Below are 14327 nucleotides of genomic sequence, written 5' to 3'. Positions count from 1 at the left end.
AAAGAGATTGTCAAGATGTTTTCAAGTGTTTTAAAATGTGTATCAAGATCTGTTATGTCTATATTTATATCATTCCCATTTTTAATCAGATGACTGTGGACCCTGTAATTATAGAAAATATTGACTGTATATAATGTCACTGCCGCAAAAACTGGTTATAATATCTAAGAGACTTTGTGATATTGACATCATAAATGCCCTAGCTTTATTTGACTTGCAAGAACCACAGATATCTGATTAAAACTAGTAGTGCAAATAGATGCTATCAGTGACCCTGATACACATTAAAAAGTTAAGAAAAAACTACATTCACTTTATAAAAACCCCCAAAAAAGGGAGTCAATCGGGTAAATGAACGCATTCTTCAAAATGTATTGTATTTTCATTTGATGCTGTGGAAAGTTTTTTTTTGGCTGCTTTTTTTTGAAACTGAAGACAGACTGTTATTCAGTGTTAAAAGGGTTAAAACCTTCAGTGAAAATTGTTGTTAGTTGTTAGTTGTCTAGGCCCTTATTCTTGAAAACTTGAGATAAATTTAAGAATTTGAAAAATAAAATTATCTGATTGGATAATAAAAACTGATATTGAATTTGGTTTAACTGAAGTTTTGAAACCCTAAAATCATCTTAACTTCAGTTTTTGAGAAAATGGCTCCAAGTGGCATTCAACATCTGGTACTTTCAGCTCTTTTAGCATTCTATTAAGTTCACTCCCTCCCCCTGTCATGATTATATTATAGAACTATATATAGAATGATTATAGATATAGTTTATATAGGTCAAGACTATTTATGCACGTGCATGGATGCTATCAAACATGTGCTCTATGGTAGTTATATATATTATAAGATGTAGTCTGGCTTATAGATTGATTTATTTCCTCATATAACAGTTTATTAGCAGCTACCAATATATTGCCAATATGTTGTTTTGGATTTCGTGTTTCGTTTCGCAGTTTGTATTTATTGCGGGAGATATTTAAGTAAATATACTTCACTGCGTTTGTTGTGTTTTTAGTGGGTTTTTTTTATCGCATAATAACTTTTGGAATTTGTCTTCAAGTTCCTAAAAACAGTGAAAAATTTTGATTACGCTTACTTCAAAAATTAAATTGTGACAAATAAAAAATAAGGGCCTTGAAAATTTGCAAAATAATAATAATAAAAAACATAGATGTCTGATATAAAGAGTGGATGGGAACCTGTTTTAAAACGAAGAATGCATGAACAAATCTGACTGTGCTTGTATAATGAATCTTTGTAATATAAAGTTTTTTCTATCAACATATGAATATGGATGAACGGGGGATAAAGGTGCATAAAAAAGTTATGTTAAATATTTTGCAATTATGTAAATCCTGTGGAGTGATAAATTTTAATGTCGTTTCTATTAAGAACCGTGCAATCTTTCCAGTGGGTGATTATGATTAAAGGATTGTAAAGAAATTTTTTGAAGCAGAAAGCTATTAAATATATCATTGGGTTTATTAGATTATTATTGGGGGGTTTTGACTGTAGGGCGTGCATGTTTTCAGGGTGCCTTAAGTCTACACTTCATTTAATAATGATATTCTTAAACTACTGTGTGTCAGATGAGACGATAAGACGTTATTTTGTAGTTTTTTTTCAAAAATGAATTAAAATTTTGTATATATTATATGAGTAGAAAGGAGAAACTGACGTAAATGCGATGACTCAATACCTGGTATAATCATAAACATAACACACACATATTTGGGAGAAAAATGAAATTTTCATAAAAATTTATGAAAGGGAGTATTTTAGTTTTAAAGTAAAAACTTAAACCAGGAACTGACTCAAAATCTTACTTTTAGTCCAAAGAGACTTAATGAATAACAATTTTAATTTAACTCAAAATATCGAATAGGGACGCAGGCTGAAAATAGGTCCGTTGTCTGAAGATTGCATAGCATGAAAGCTGAAACGATAAGTAGACATAAAACAAACAAGGAGGAAATGAACGACAATATCAAATGTTATTAAGAAGCCACATATCGTCAGCCTTCTATAATAATTGCCTAATTCATTATTTTGAAAATGAAAATTGATGTTTTGGCTCAAGTCATTTCCCCTGTAACACCATGTATAAGCTGCATAATTTCCCAAGTCATTTTGTGCTGAACTTATCATAGCAGGCGGTCGATTTGTTGGCTATAAAGAGTTATAATTTTTTACAATATTTTTCAGATGCAAATCGTATAGATGTTAGTCAAGGATTGTCCAGTACAATCTTCATTGGCAACATGGAGTCAATAACAGCCAATGGTTGGTGGGCGAATTACGAACCTAAAATTCAAAATGGTGAATGCGTCGCAGTTGAAAGAGATGGAGATAGATTTAAATGGGCTTTTGGCTCTTGTCAAGAGAAAAATACTTTCGTGTGTCGCAGAAAAGTCTGTTCTGAAGGTAAATAAGCACCGGCCATACCTTTCTTGTCCGGGTGGACTTTTCGTATGATTAAACTTCAGTAATGAAAGATGTATTTAGTATGATTTAACTTGTATTTCAGGATCGTTTCACTGTAGTAATGAAAGATGTATTAAGTATGATTTAACTTGTATTTCAGGATCGTTTCACTGTAGTAATGAAAGATGTATTTAGTATGATTTAACTTGTATTTCAGGATCGTTTCACTGTAGTAATGAAAGATGTATTTAGTATGATTTAACTTGTATTTCAGGATCGTTTCACTGTAGTAATGAAAGATGTATTTAGTATGATTTAACTTGTATTTCAGGATCGTTTCACTGTAGTAATGAAAGATGTATTTAGTATGATTTAACTTGTATTTCAGGATCGTTTCACTGTAGTAATGAAAGATGTATTTAGTATGATTTAACTTGTATTTCAGTATTTCAGGATCGTTTCACTGTAGTAATGAAAGATGTATTTAGTATGATTTAACTTGTATTTCAGGATCGTTTCACTGTAGTAATGAAAGATGTATTTAGTATGATTTAACTTGTATTTCAGGATCGTTTCACTGTAGTAATGAAAGATGTATTTAGTATGATTTAACTTGTATTTCAGGATCGTTTCACTGTAGTAATGAAAGATGTATTTAGTATGATTTAACTTGTATTTCAGGATCGTTTCACTGTAGTAATGAAAGATGTATTTAGTATGATTTAACTTGTATTTCAGGATCGTTTCACTGTAGTAATGAAAGATGTATTAAGTATGATTTAACTTGTGATGGAGAAGATGATTGCGGTGATATGTCCGATGAACTCAATTGTAGTACGTATTGTTTTTACTGTTTATAGAAGCAAGGGTGGTGTTTCTATGTATCATTAGGTTAGGGGCCAAGTAGGGTCAAAGTAAGGTCCAAGTAGGGGCAAAATAAGGGCCAAATCGGGTCCAGTAAGGGCCTAGTTGGGTCCAAGTAGGGTCCAAGTAAGGGCCTAGTAGGGGCCAAGTAAGGGGCCTTGTAGTGGCCATGTAGAGGTCATGTAGGAGAGGGCCAAGAAGGGGCCAAGTAGAGGCCACAGAATTGCCAAGTAAGGGTTCTCAGACAATTTTTTCCTTTATGAAATAATAAGAAATTTCAAAGTGAGCTGACAATAACTTAAAGAGCCGACAAAATTGGCAATACAAACAAAACACATTTTTTGTTGAACACTGGGAGAAAGTTATAACTTATATATTGGAATCGCTGTCATGCACACTTTTTCTTTTAAGATAGTCAAATTCATGATTAGTTAATTAATTAATTAATTAATTCTCATTTCAGGCAATCAATGTGGAAACGTTTTACAAAAAGAATCCGGAGAAATCATGTCAGATAATTTCCCTTCCCCGTATCCCATGAATAAAAACTGTTTTTGGTTAATTGAAGTGCCAGTTACTTACAACGCACATCTGAAGGTTTGTAATTAAATTAAAGGGACTGGTCGATTCGATTTGATCAATCATACTGTACTCTGAAACACGCTAATCAGTAATAGTGTTCATAGTTCACCCTCAAAATTTGAACCTTCAAATCAATTGATGTCCAGAATTATCCGTGTTTGAAAGCTAAAATGATGACTGGTCTTTATTTGAGATTCTGCCATATTGGACAATAAACTGATTCCCCATGTTCTACAGACTGATTATATTATTATTTGATATTTTAGTTTAGTAATTTTATCACTGAAGAAGGGCTAGATAAGGTACAGGTGTTTGTTGGAGGAATGACAGAATCTACCTCCAAACTGGTGGCCACGCTTTCTGGTGATATGACAAGTAAATTGCCTGAATTCACCAGTCCTAACAACTTTATCCTTGTAAAGTTCTCTTCCGATGCCTCTACAGCTGCTGCAGGATTCAAGGCTATGTTTTCAGCCAGTAAGTAGTTCAACCATGTTTTTATATTTTTTCTGAAATGATTAAGTTCTATATTAGCATGATTCATTTATTTCGCTTTGGACCCATCTTAAAAAACTAAAATCTTACAATCAATTTGTCCAGCGTTTCTAAAATTCCACAGTTCCAAGAGATTTATGGTCTGATTTCGGATCATGGACAATGTTCTCAATGAGATTTGAAATTTTCTTGTAGAAAAAGAGATGTTCCCATTGATGAAAATGTTGACAGCAACATCCAGTTACCAAACGTTGACTGCACCTTCCTATCCTAATAATTACTTGGGAAATCAAGACTACACATGGATAATCGCCGCCGAACAACGAACGAGCATCGTCACTTTACAGGTCAGGGTTAAATTCTACTGTTTGAATGTTTGAGGTCAATGTTTCTCAGTTTCCATGGTAATCAAAGGATATTTGAGCAAAAATACCTAAAATAAATATTTGACAATTCCATTAATCAAAATCTCTCCCAAGTATGATAAAATTGAGAGTAGAAGTTGTATAGTAGTGTAACTCCCCAATTATTAATTATCTTATTCATCATGTATTTTGTAGATTGAGGAAGTAGATCTAAAGGATGATGACGTGGTAGTTGTCCGAGATGGCGAAGATGTAACAAGCGAAGAACTTCTAAAATTGACATCCAGCAATGAAATAACATCTCCATTCATCTTTTCATCCAAACCTAAACTGTACATCACCCTGCAGACTCGTGGCTACAATACTGGCAAAGGTTTTAAACTTCAGTACAAACAAGGTGGGTTTAAACACAATCTCAAAAACAGAACAAACGTAAAACTCTGTTTATTTCTTTTCAAAAACTGATGTCAAACGTAAATATTCATATTTTTCATTTAAAAAGCCGACGTCAAATGTAAAACTCCTTTCATTTCATGTTGAAGACTAGGGCCCAGGAGTCTTTGCTTTCAGTTGTGTAATGGACTAATTTCTGTACCTTGTAATTATTGTAGGATGTTCGATTGAATTTGTAGCTAGTCAGGGTATGATTCTCTCCCCTGGTTTTAACGCGGGTCAATACCCAAATTACGCCAATTGTGATTGGTTGATTAAAGAAAAAGAGGGTAAACCAATGACACTTTCGTTTATTTCGTTCGATATCCAGACTTCGGGAGATTCTTTGAAGGTAGGTCTAATTATGATTGCTTATCAGCTGGTAAAGTAAATATTTAGAAGACTGTACAGATAGCTGAGACTGAGCTCTATCAGCTGGTAAAGTAAATATTTAGATGACTATATAGATAGCTGATATTGAGCTCTATCAGCTGGTAAAGTAAATATTTAGATGACTATACAGATAGCTGATATTGAGCTCTATCAGCTGGTAAAGTAAATATTTAGATGACTATACAGATAGCTGATATTGAGCTCTATCAGCTGGTAAAGTAAATATTTAGAAGACTATACAGATAGCTGATATTGAGCTCTATCAGCTGGTAAAGTAAATATTTAGATGACTATACAGATAGCTGATATTGAGCTCTATCAGCTGGTAAAGTAAATATTTAGATGACTATACAGATAGCTGAAATTGAGTTCCATCAGCTAGTAAAGTATATATTTAGATGATATACAGATAGCTGATATTGAGCTCTATCAGCTGGTAAAGTAAATATTTAGAAGACTATACAGATAGCTGAAATTGAGCTCTATCAGCTGGTAAAATAAATATTTAGATGACTATACAAATAGCTGATATTAAGCTCTATCAGCTAGTAAAGTAAATATTTAGAAGACTATACAGATAGCTGAAATTGAGCTGTATTAGCTGGTAAAGTAAATATTTAGATGATTATACAGATAGCTTAAATTGAGCTGTATTAGCTGGTAAAGTAAATATTTAGAAGACTATACAGATAGCTGATATTGAGCTCTATCAACTGGTAAAGTAAATATTTAGAAGAATATACAGATAGCTGATATTGAGCGAATATACAGATAGCTGATATTGAGCTCTATCAGCTGGTAAAGTAAATATTTAGAAGAATATACAGATAGCTGATATTGAGCTCTATCAGCTGGTAAAGTAAATATTTAGATGACTATACAGATAGCTGAAATTGAGCTCTATCAGCTGGTATAGTAAATATTTAGAAGAATATACAGATAGCTGAAATTGAGCTCTATCAGCTGGTATAGTAAATATTTAGAAGAATATACAGATAGCTGATATTGAGCTCTATCAGTAGATAAAGTAAATATTTAGATGACTATACAGATAGCTGAAATTGAGCTCTATCAGCTGGTAAAGTAAATATTTAGAAGAATATACAGATAGCTGATATTGAGCTCTATCAGCTGGTAAAGTAAATATTTAGAAGAATATACAGATAGCTGATATTGAGCTCTATCAGCTGGTAAAGTAAATATTTAGAAGAATATACAGATAGCTGATATTGAGCTCTATCAGCTGGTAAAGTAAATATTTAGAAGAATATACAGATAGCTGATATTGAGCTCTATCAGTAGATAAAGCCAATATAAGATGACTTGATGCTTTAGATTTATAAGACTTCTTTCTGGATTTTAAAACCATTAGATTTTATATGCAAATTTTATGAATTCTGTTGCAGGTTTATAATGGAACTAGTTCTTCAAGTGAATTGATCGGAGATTATAAAGGCAATTATATTGGTGCATCTTTACCTAGCATCTTAGCTGATACAGGCACTTTGTTCCTAACCTTTACTTCAGACAGTACTGGTTCTAAGAAGGGATTCCATCTTGAATTTTCTGTAGGTAAGTGTCAAAAAAGGTTTTTTTCTTGTGTATGGAAATAAAATGTGCTTACTCTTTTTAACTCTTTTGGAAACACCTGATGGTACTTCTCAATTGAGGAGTCCACTACAATACAACTTTTACTCCCAATTTTGTCACCCTTTTGCCAAGATATTTGGTTAACAATTTGTTTTTCTTGTACAGCTTTTGATAAATACTAAATTTTGGAGTTTGAATCTGAAAATTGTAAATTAAATGATTAAAATTAGTTTTAGTGGTAAAAGTTAGGTTCAAGAGACATTCCGCTTTTTTGGTTGGTCGAAAATTTATTTTGCTTTTTGCTCCAATGTGTGAAAACTGTACACAATCCAAAAGTATCTCAAAACATTGGTAAGGTTTTTAAGTTCGTTATGCTTATTCTAAAGCTATTTGAAAACCATACAGATTTGAGTACAATAAACACCTAATTATAGAGAAATCAGTTTGATCAAGAAGATATATAGATGTAAATAGCATACTTTAGAAATATTTTCAGGTGTAATTTATGATGTTTTTGATAATGAAAACTTTTTCACAATAGAGCGGAATACACCTTTAAATAGCCTAATCAGGTGGAGAAAAGTAGGATATAAAACTCTATTTATTGTGTTTCATTTTTCTAGATTGTCCGGCGCCAAATTTCAATTCATTTACGAAGACAATGCCTGCCTCCCCATCAAACAGCCCTGGTTCTGAATTTGAAGTGGAATGTGTGACAGGCTACCACTTGGCTGCAGAAGAATTTCAGGATCCTCTTGTTACAGATAAGTTCCAGGCCAGACAGAAAATCACAATGAAGTGCAGCAGGGGAGGAAAATGGAACACCTTAAGAATGCCTACTTGTGAACGTAAGTTGTATTCTGCTGTATATGCTTGAGTATGGTATGTTCCAGTCCTGTACACTTCAGATTCATCTTGCCAATGACGTCAATTCCTTACTATAAAGTTATACTGACTGCGGAGAGAGATTCAATCATCGCGATAAATTTCAATTTTGGCTAGTTTTAGGAGGAGATACTGGATTGTAAAAAGGGTCATTTTGACTGGCAAACTGCTTTGAAATGAATCCTGCATGCTGCTTAATGGCACTGTGCATATTGAATTGCATGATGATAATTCACCTTACGCATAATGTTTCTAGATTCCACTTCATTTCATTCCAATTTTAGATCCAACTATAAAAATGTTATTTTGATTTTATTTTAGCCAAGTATTGTGGGATAGCACCAGAGTTACCTAACGGGTACACTGTTAGCTCAACAGGTGTCACTTTTGGAATGTCAGTCACCTATAACTGTATAAGTGGATATAGTTTTAAAGAAACAGCTAAAACTAGTGTAGAATGTCTAGTCTCTGGACAATGGGGTGACATGCCTGTTTGTGAAGGTAAGACGTCTTTGATTGGAAAACAAACAAAATATTTGAATTCTTGTTGTTTTGGCCAGAGCCCACTTCTTTCTGATGAAATGTTTCTGATATACAATCTTCATCAGGACAGCTAGTATTTTTTTCATGTATCCAGAGCTAAGTTAGCAAGAGAGTGGAATAGACAATTGAAAAACCAAATATTTGAATTCTTCGTTAATGACATCGTTACAGTGACACAATAAACCAAGACCCCGAATGCTGCAGGCTGGTCACGTTATTGATTCCTCGGGTGATAAAAATTGAAAAAGAGCAGTCTTATGCCACTGTCCTTGCAAAAATTCATTGGTCCAATTAGGTGTTGCAGTGTAGCATGTAAAACTCGATTCATTTCATTTTCTTTATTTTCTTTAGCTTTATTCTAATATTCAATCTTTATTAGGTCAAATAGTTTTGAAAAAGAGGTTTTTGTGAAAAGTAATGGATGGTATTAGGTAGTTGATCTTGCCTCCTATGTCCAGATGTATATATATATATATGTGTATTTTCAGCCACTCAATGTATAACACCTACATTAGCACCAAATTCACATTTGACAAAAACAGAGAAATCCACTCCATACGGGGCAGGTGTATTCTTTTCCTGTGACCCAGGGTATGATTTGATTGGTGCCCCTAAGTCCTACTGTGGTCCTAACGGCCAGTACACTGCTCCAGTCCCGACTTGTAAAGGTATGTTTAGTTATTATTATAGCCATCAGAGATTTATGATTTGCTATCAAGAATGATGATCCATATTTAGCTATCTGTGTCCCATATTAAATTGAAAGACCAGTTTGTGAATGATTAAATGACAAGATACTAACAGAAGTTAGTTTTAAGTTTCATTAGTTTGAAGCTTCATTTATTCATTTTCAGCTATTGTTTGTGTTGTGCCCCCTATTATGAATGGTGCCGTCGACAACAAAGACCCTGCTGAATTTCAAATATCCAGAACATTTACTTGTAACCAAGGTTATACATTAAGTGGTACAGGTTCTGTGTCATGCGGTGCAGATGGAAATTTTGTAGGACTTCCTTCCTGTAGTGGTAAGAACTATTTGAATACGTCATCATCATTAAAACACATCCCAAACTATGACATGTTTCTTCCGTGTTTCACTTTAGTTGGTAGACCCCACTGAGACTGATCTGGTGAATATTCACAATGTCATGTGATTTTAAAATTGGCCAATCAACATGCTTCTTTTTTTAAATTTGAGGACACACAGGGAACTTGTGAATATATATATCAGTACAAGCAACCCATATCATAGGTTGTTTTGATTGATTTATAATTTTTGCAAGCTGTTAGAAAACTACTGTATGGATTTTTGTAAAATAAACGCCTAATTGAAGAAAAATATGTCTCCTATGTTTTCTAAAGATTTCAACTGAATATAAAAATGAATCCTAAGCCATTTAATTTGACTGTATTATCACTAATGTTGAACCCTGTCTGGGACAATTTTAATAGGACTAAAAAACACAGTGAACAATTTTGCTTGGCTGTGGAGTTTTCACTGTTAAATTTGTTTTCTGATTCAACGTTTTTTTTCATGGTATTTTCAGATGTTAACGAATGTAACACTGCAAACGGAGGATGTAATCAACAATGTGAGAATATGGAGGGATCGTTCAAGTGCTCCTGTAATGACGGCTACATACTCAATGCTAATAAAAAAACATGTGATGGTAAGGAAATAATTTAATTCTTACTGCAGGGAGTCAGACTGAGTTAGTCAGGGTTAGTTATCTGAAGATCGCATAGCGTGAAACTTTGAGTAACAAAAGAATTAAACTTGTTTAAGATAATATTATACCTTGTACCTTATTTTTGTATGAATATTAATTTAAGAAATATACTATTGTATTGTTGTTTAATTTTTCGGCTAAAAACCTTTTTCAGAAATACTTCAGTAGTTTATGATCACATTTTTTCCGTCTTTCCTTTAATTATATAAAGTTTAGAATAATGAGGATGTTGTCAAATAGTCCGTTACAACGTCATGTTATCTTGGTCACTTTCTAGTCATACTGCTAGTAGTCCCTTCATAAAATAAAAAAAAATCACCATCTAACACTAGGAGTTGTATATTTTGTATTCTAGATATTAAAGAATGCGATGAAAACAAGGGAGGTTGTAGTGACATGTGCTTAGAAATGAAACCAGGATATAAATGTGAATGCAATCCTGGAAGAGAACTATTCACTCAAGATGGTGTCAGCTCATACTCAGTTATGTCCCCTGAAAGTGGATTAAGAGAAGGCGATGTGTTACGTTATAACCATACCTGCGTCAGTAAGTAATTTTAAAACTTAAGTTTTAATTGAGATTTCCCTCATTGCTTACTGAATGGTGTTGCTTATCTTCATTAAACTAATCAAAAACAGAAAATATAATATAAAGCTCTATTTCATTTCACAGGGTGCATCGCATCATTTCATAAGGTCAATAAGAGCCAGAGAAGCAGTACATGATACTAATTTATTACACAAATAGAGCAAGTTTGATGTAAAATTTATTTCATTGCATTAGGCTAATCACAAGCAATACCCAATGAATACAGTAAAATGGGATATCATTTCATTTATTTTCAGATAAACAGTGCCCCACACCAGTGATGACACCAAACTTAATCCTGCTGACAAAGATGTCTGTGTTCCGATTTCAAGATGAAATAGAATTCGCGTGCCCTATTGGGTATATGTTACAGGGCAGCAGTAAATTAACTTGCCAGGTGGGGGCAACATGGAGTGCAGCAGAACCTACTTGTAAAGGTAAAAATTGTTGTGTATAACTGAGAAGCTTTCCATCGTAAATTCCCCTTATTTTAGTGTTTTTCATTTTGTCATCCTTTTAAAATTTGAAGCAACATTTAGAGGTAGAGATTACATTTAATAACAGTACACAGTTTTATGGTATTCTACTCTTGAGTTTTATTGTACACAATGTTTCAACAATTTACATTGTCATCATCACTTTATATGGTATACTACTCCTGAGTTTTATTGTACACAATGTTTCTACAATTTACATTGTCATCATTGACACCATTTTAATGTTACAGCAATCACCTGTGCAGCTACTGTATCAAACGATCTAAAGAACGAACCTGCGTTTAATCCTGAAAACAAAACAGTTGGATACATGGAAATGTTGGCCATGACTTGTACATACGCTGACGGATCAACAAAGATGAAGAAACAGTACTGTCTTTATAACCAAACTACGGACTCGTATAATTTAGAAGGAGATGACTACGAATGTGGAAGTAAGAAAATTGAATACCTTTATCTGATTGGTCAATAATTTAGATATCGATTTAGCAACCAATCAATCATTGTTTTGTTTTAAATTCAACAGCCAATCAGGGTCCTTGTTTTCAGAATTTGTTAAGGGGAGCTCAACTATATGATTAACAAGTCATTCCAGTCATCTTTTTTTTCAATTACCTTTTGTCCCCCTTGACACACCCTCCTCCCACCCCCTGCTCCCTCTGCTCCCCCTGCTCCCCCTTATTGGTCAATAATATCACTATAGTAACATGAATTAATCAGTGTTCTAGACGTATCAGATATTTTCTACTACTACAATATAATTTTTATTATGACTATTTCAGCTATCGATTGTGGCAAACCACCGAACATTCCTGGTGCCGTGTACGAAGGTTACACAGATGGTGGAAACACGTCCTATGGCGCCACCTATGCCTTTAAATGTGATACATTATATACCATTGTGACCAGTATAGCGAACCCCGACGACAGGGTCATAAACTGTGGAGTTGACAGGAAATGGGATGCTAAAGATATGCGATGTGAAGGTAAAATTTGGGTTTCTGTATCTTGGGGTTAATTTGAGGTCAGATTCGACTATTACTTCATATTGTTATGAAGGGGTTAATTTCAGGCCCTTAAATACCCATAGATTCAATTATTACTTCATATTATTATCTAGGGGTTGATTTCAGGCCCTTTTAAGGAGTAAGGAATATCAACAGAGCCGACTTTGTACTTGAATTCTTATATTTATTCAGCCATTAAATAAAAATACAAATTTTCAGGTATTACATGTGTTGATCCCGGGCGGCCTCTGAATGGATATCAGAATGCTACAAGTTACGAAGAGGGAGAACTTGTGATGTTCGGTTGTTCCTTGGATGGTTACACCCTGGATTCTATTTATCCAATCACATGTATTAAAGATGGAACTGGAAATGGTTTAGAATGGAATAGCACAGTACCAAAGTGTCTGGGTGAGTGTCCTAATAAGGTGTTAAAAAAAATCTCATAAAAATTCGAGAGAGGGCTGTTCTCCATTCAAGGCTATCAAAACAGTTTGAAAACCCATTGAAATTGACTTACTAGTATTCTGTTGACAAAACCAAAGAAACAGTTTGTCATTTTCTTATAGAGAGTTGACAAACTTAAAATAGACCTTTCAAATAAACGTTATTAACTATGTGGACTCTCTGAAAGAGATGTTGTATTGACAAACATGCCTCTCAAATAAACATTATTAGCTATGTGGACTCTCTGAAAGAAATGCTGTGTTGACAAACATGCCTTTCAAATAAACATTATTAGCTATGTGGACTCTCTGAAAGAGATGCTGAGTTGACAAACCTAAATACCAAATACACCTTTTTAGCTATGTGAACGCTCTGAAAGAGATGCTGTGTTGACACACCTAAATACCAAATAAACAATATTAGCTATGTGAACTCTCTGAAAGAGATGCTGAGTTGACAAACCTAAATACCAAATACACCTTTTTAGCTATGTGAACGCTCTGAAAGAGATGCTGTGTTGACACACCTAAATACCAAATAAACAGTATTAGCTATGTGAAAGTAATGCTGTGATAAAAAAAACAATTCATGCTCTGAGTGGGCTGGATGATATGTCATTAATATGTCTTGATTTACATTTCAGATACTCAGAAACCAAAAATCACTGGTTGTCAGGAACTTGAAGTTGATCTTTATTCTTCGGCTGATGTTATCAATATTCCCAACTTTTCCGACAATGGTGGATTAAAATTAATGAAAGTGACGCCATTTTATCCCGCGGCTGACATCATTCTTTCCAGTAAAGATAAATTATTGACGTTTGAATTTGAGGATAATGCAGGCAACAAAGATTCTTGTAATACAAAAATATCCATCAAAGGTAGCCATTTCTTGTTGTTATTTTTAATTACTTGATTTTCATTAGACCAATAAAATACAGAACAGTAGGATATAAAACTCTATTTCATTTCATTACACCATTAAGATACAGAACAGTAGGATATAAAACTCTATTTCATTTCATTAGACCAATAAGATACAGAACAGTAGGATATAAAACTCTATTTCATTACATTAGTCCAATAAGTACAGAACAGTAGGATATAAAACTCTATTTCATTACATTAGTCCAATAAGATACAGAACAGTAGGATATAAAACTCCATTTCATTTCATTACACCAATAAGATACAGAACAGTAGGATGTAAAACTCTATTTCATTTCATTACACCATTAAGATACAGAACAGTAGGATATAAAACTCTATTTCATTTCATTAGACCAATAAGATACAGAACAGTAGGATATAAAACTCTATTTCATTTCATTACACCAATAAGATACAGAGCAGTAGGATGTAAAACTCTATTTCATTTCATTACACCAATAAGTGCAGAACAGTAGGATATAAAACTCTATTTCATTTCATTAGACCAATAAGATACAGAACAGTAGGATATAAAACTCTATTTCATTTCATTA

General features: G+C 33.4%; 1 protein-coding gene across 1 annotated transcript in view; it reads left to right on the top strand.

Moving 5' to 3' along the window:
• Positions 1-2262: 2262 nt before the first annotated feature.
• The window catches only part of LOTGIDRAFT_230171 (hypothetical protein), a gene marked incomplete at its 5' end in the record, with an annotated part of 52047 nt that continues 39982 nt past the window's right edge, over positions 2263-14327 (top strand). Inside the window, 19 exons of the mRNA XM_009047061.1 lie at positions 2263-2425; positions 3164-3259; positions 3753-3886; positions 4138-4348; positions 4562-4713; positions 4927-5128; positions 5343-5515; positions 6963-7128; positions 7770-7994; positions 8353-8532; positions 9063-9242; positions 9429-9599; positions 10122-10244; positions 10660-10851; positions 11151-11330; positions 11621-11824; positions 12173-12376; positions 12617-12808; positions 13488-13724. Coding sequence (XP_009045309.1) covers positions 2263-2425; positions 3164-3259; positions 3753-3886; positions 4138-4348; positions 4562-4713; positions 4927-5128; positions 5343-5515; positions 6963-7128; positions 7770-7994; positions 8353-8532; positions 9063-9242; positions 9429-9599; positions 10122-10244; positions 10660-10851; positions 11151-11330; positions 11621-11824; positions 12173-12376; positions 12617-12808; positions 13488-13724 — 3385 coding nt within the window. The remainder of the gene's footprint in view (positions 2426-3163; positions 3260-3752; positions 3887-4137; positions 4349-4561; positions 4714-4926; positions 5129-5342; positions 5516-6962; positions 7129-7769; positions 7995-8352; positions 8533-9062; positions 9243-9428; positions 9600-10121; positions 10245-10659; positions 10852-11150; positions 11331-11620; positions 11825-12172; positions 12377-12616; positions 12809-13487; positions 13725-14327) is intronic.

The sequence above is a fragment of the Lottia gigantea genome (genome assembly GCF_000327385.1).
Source record: "Lottia gigantea unplaced genomic scaffold LOTGIsca_11, whole genome shotgun sequence".
In the NCBI taxonomy this organism is placed as follows: Eukaryota; Metazoa; Mollusca; class Gastropoda; family Lottiidae; genus Lottia; species Lottia gigantea.
This window is presented reverse-complemented; position numbering and strand designations above follow the sequence as displayed.